General features: G+C 39.7%; 1 protein-coding gene across 1 annotated transcript in view; it reads right to left on the bottom strand.

The window, feature by feature from the left end:
- Positions 1–1337, bottom strand: part of NINL (ninein like) — a 176272-nt gene that overhangs the window by 116576 nt on the left and 58359 nt on the right. The window contains exon 6 of the mRNA XM_045283532.1: positions 101–273. Within this exon, the coding sequence (XP_045139467.1) occupies positions 101–273 (173 nt within the window). The remainder of the gene's footprint in view (positions 1–100; positions 274–1337) is intronic.

Raw genomic sequence — 1337 nt, 5'->3', positions numbered from 1 at the left:
TTGTATGTCTGAATCATTGTCTAAAAGAGCATGAGAGTTTTCAGACCAAACATTTCAAAGAAAAGTGGTTGAGACAGGTCAGTCTCGGGCTTTCTCTCACCTCTTTCTCAAGGTCTTGTAGCCCAATGGTTTGACAGACCAGAGTCAGCTCTTGCATACTGAGGAAACCACTGCTGCCAACGCCAAGCTCTTCCCAGATTATCTGGGCTTGGATCTCAGGGGTACGAAAGGAGGGGCTGCTGAGCTCCAGAGGGCTCCAGACTTGAAGTTGACCTGAAACAAAGGGAAGAGAGTTAAACACAGCACCAGTTGAAGAATTTAGGGGAAGTGTACCAATACCAGTAAGGTTTTCTAAATTAAGGAGGAACAACTGGATAGAGGGATGGATAGATACATGACAGGACATGATGGATATATATATATATATATATATATTAGGTAGAAAGACTCTAAACTTATTTTAGTTGTTGTTCAGTGCTACCGAGTCATTTCCAACTCATAGTGACCCTAAGTACAACACAATGAAACACTGCCTGGCCCTGTGCCATGCTCACAGTTGTTCTTATGTTCAAGCCCCTTGTTGCAGCCACTGTGTCATTCCACCTTTTCCAGGGCTTCCTCTTTTCATCGCTGCTCTATTTTACTAAGCATGAAGTCCTTCTTCAGTTACTGGTCTCTCTTGATAACATGTATAGGGCAAGAAGACAAAGCCTTGGCATCCTTGCCTCTAATGAGCTTTCCTGCTGTACTTCTTCCAAGACAGATTTGTTTGTTTATTGTAGTCCATGGTACTTTCAATATTCTTTGCTAGCACCAAAGCTCAAATGCATCAATTATTCTTCAGTCTTCCTTATTTAATATCCAATTTTCATGTGTACACAAGGGCAGTGAAAAAGTTTATGAGGCAACTGATATGATATCGTCAAAATGGTATCATGGCTTGGGTCAGGCACACGTTAGTCCTCAAAGTAACATCCTTGATTTTTAACAGTTTAAAGAGATCTTGTGCATATTTATCTAATGCATTGCATCTTTTAATCTCCTGACTGCTGCTTTCATGAGCATTGACAGCAGATTTAAGCAAGGCGAAATCCTTGATAACTTCAATCTTTACTCGATTTATCAAGTTACCTATTGGTTCAGTTGTGGGGATTTTGGTCTTTTTTGTACTGAGATGTAATCTACACTGAAGGCTTGAATCCTTGATTTTATCAGAAATTACTTCCAGTCCTCATTTTCAGAAAGCAAGATCATGCCATCTGCATATCACAAATTGTTATTAAGTTTTTCTAATCTGGATGCCATTCTTCTTCATGAAATCCAGCTTTTCTGATTAT

The sequence above is a fragment of the Echinops telfairi genome, unplaced genomic scaffold (assembly GCF_000313985.2).
Source record: "Echinops telfairi isolate 266 unplaced genomic scaffold, ASM31398v2 ScPeMD7_7462;HRSCAF=8500, whole genome shotgun sequence".
Classification (NCBI taxonomy): Eukaryota; Metazoa; Chordata; class Mammalia; order Afrosoricida; family Tenrecidae; genus Echinops; species Echinops telfairi.
This window is presented reverse-complemented; position numbering and strand designations above follow the sequence as displayed.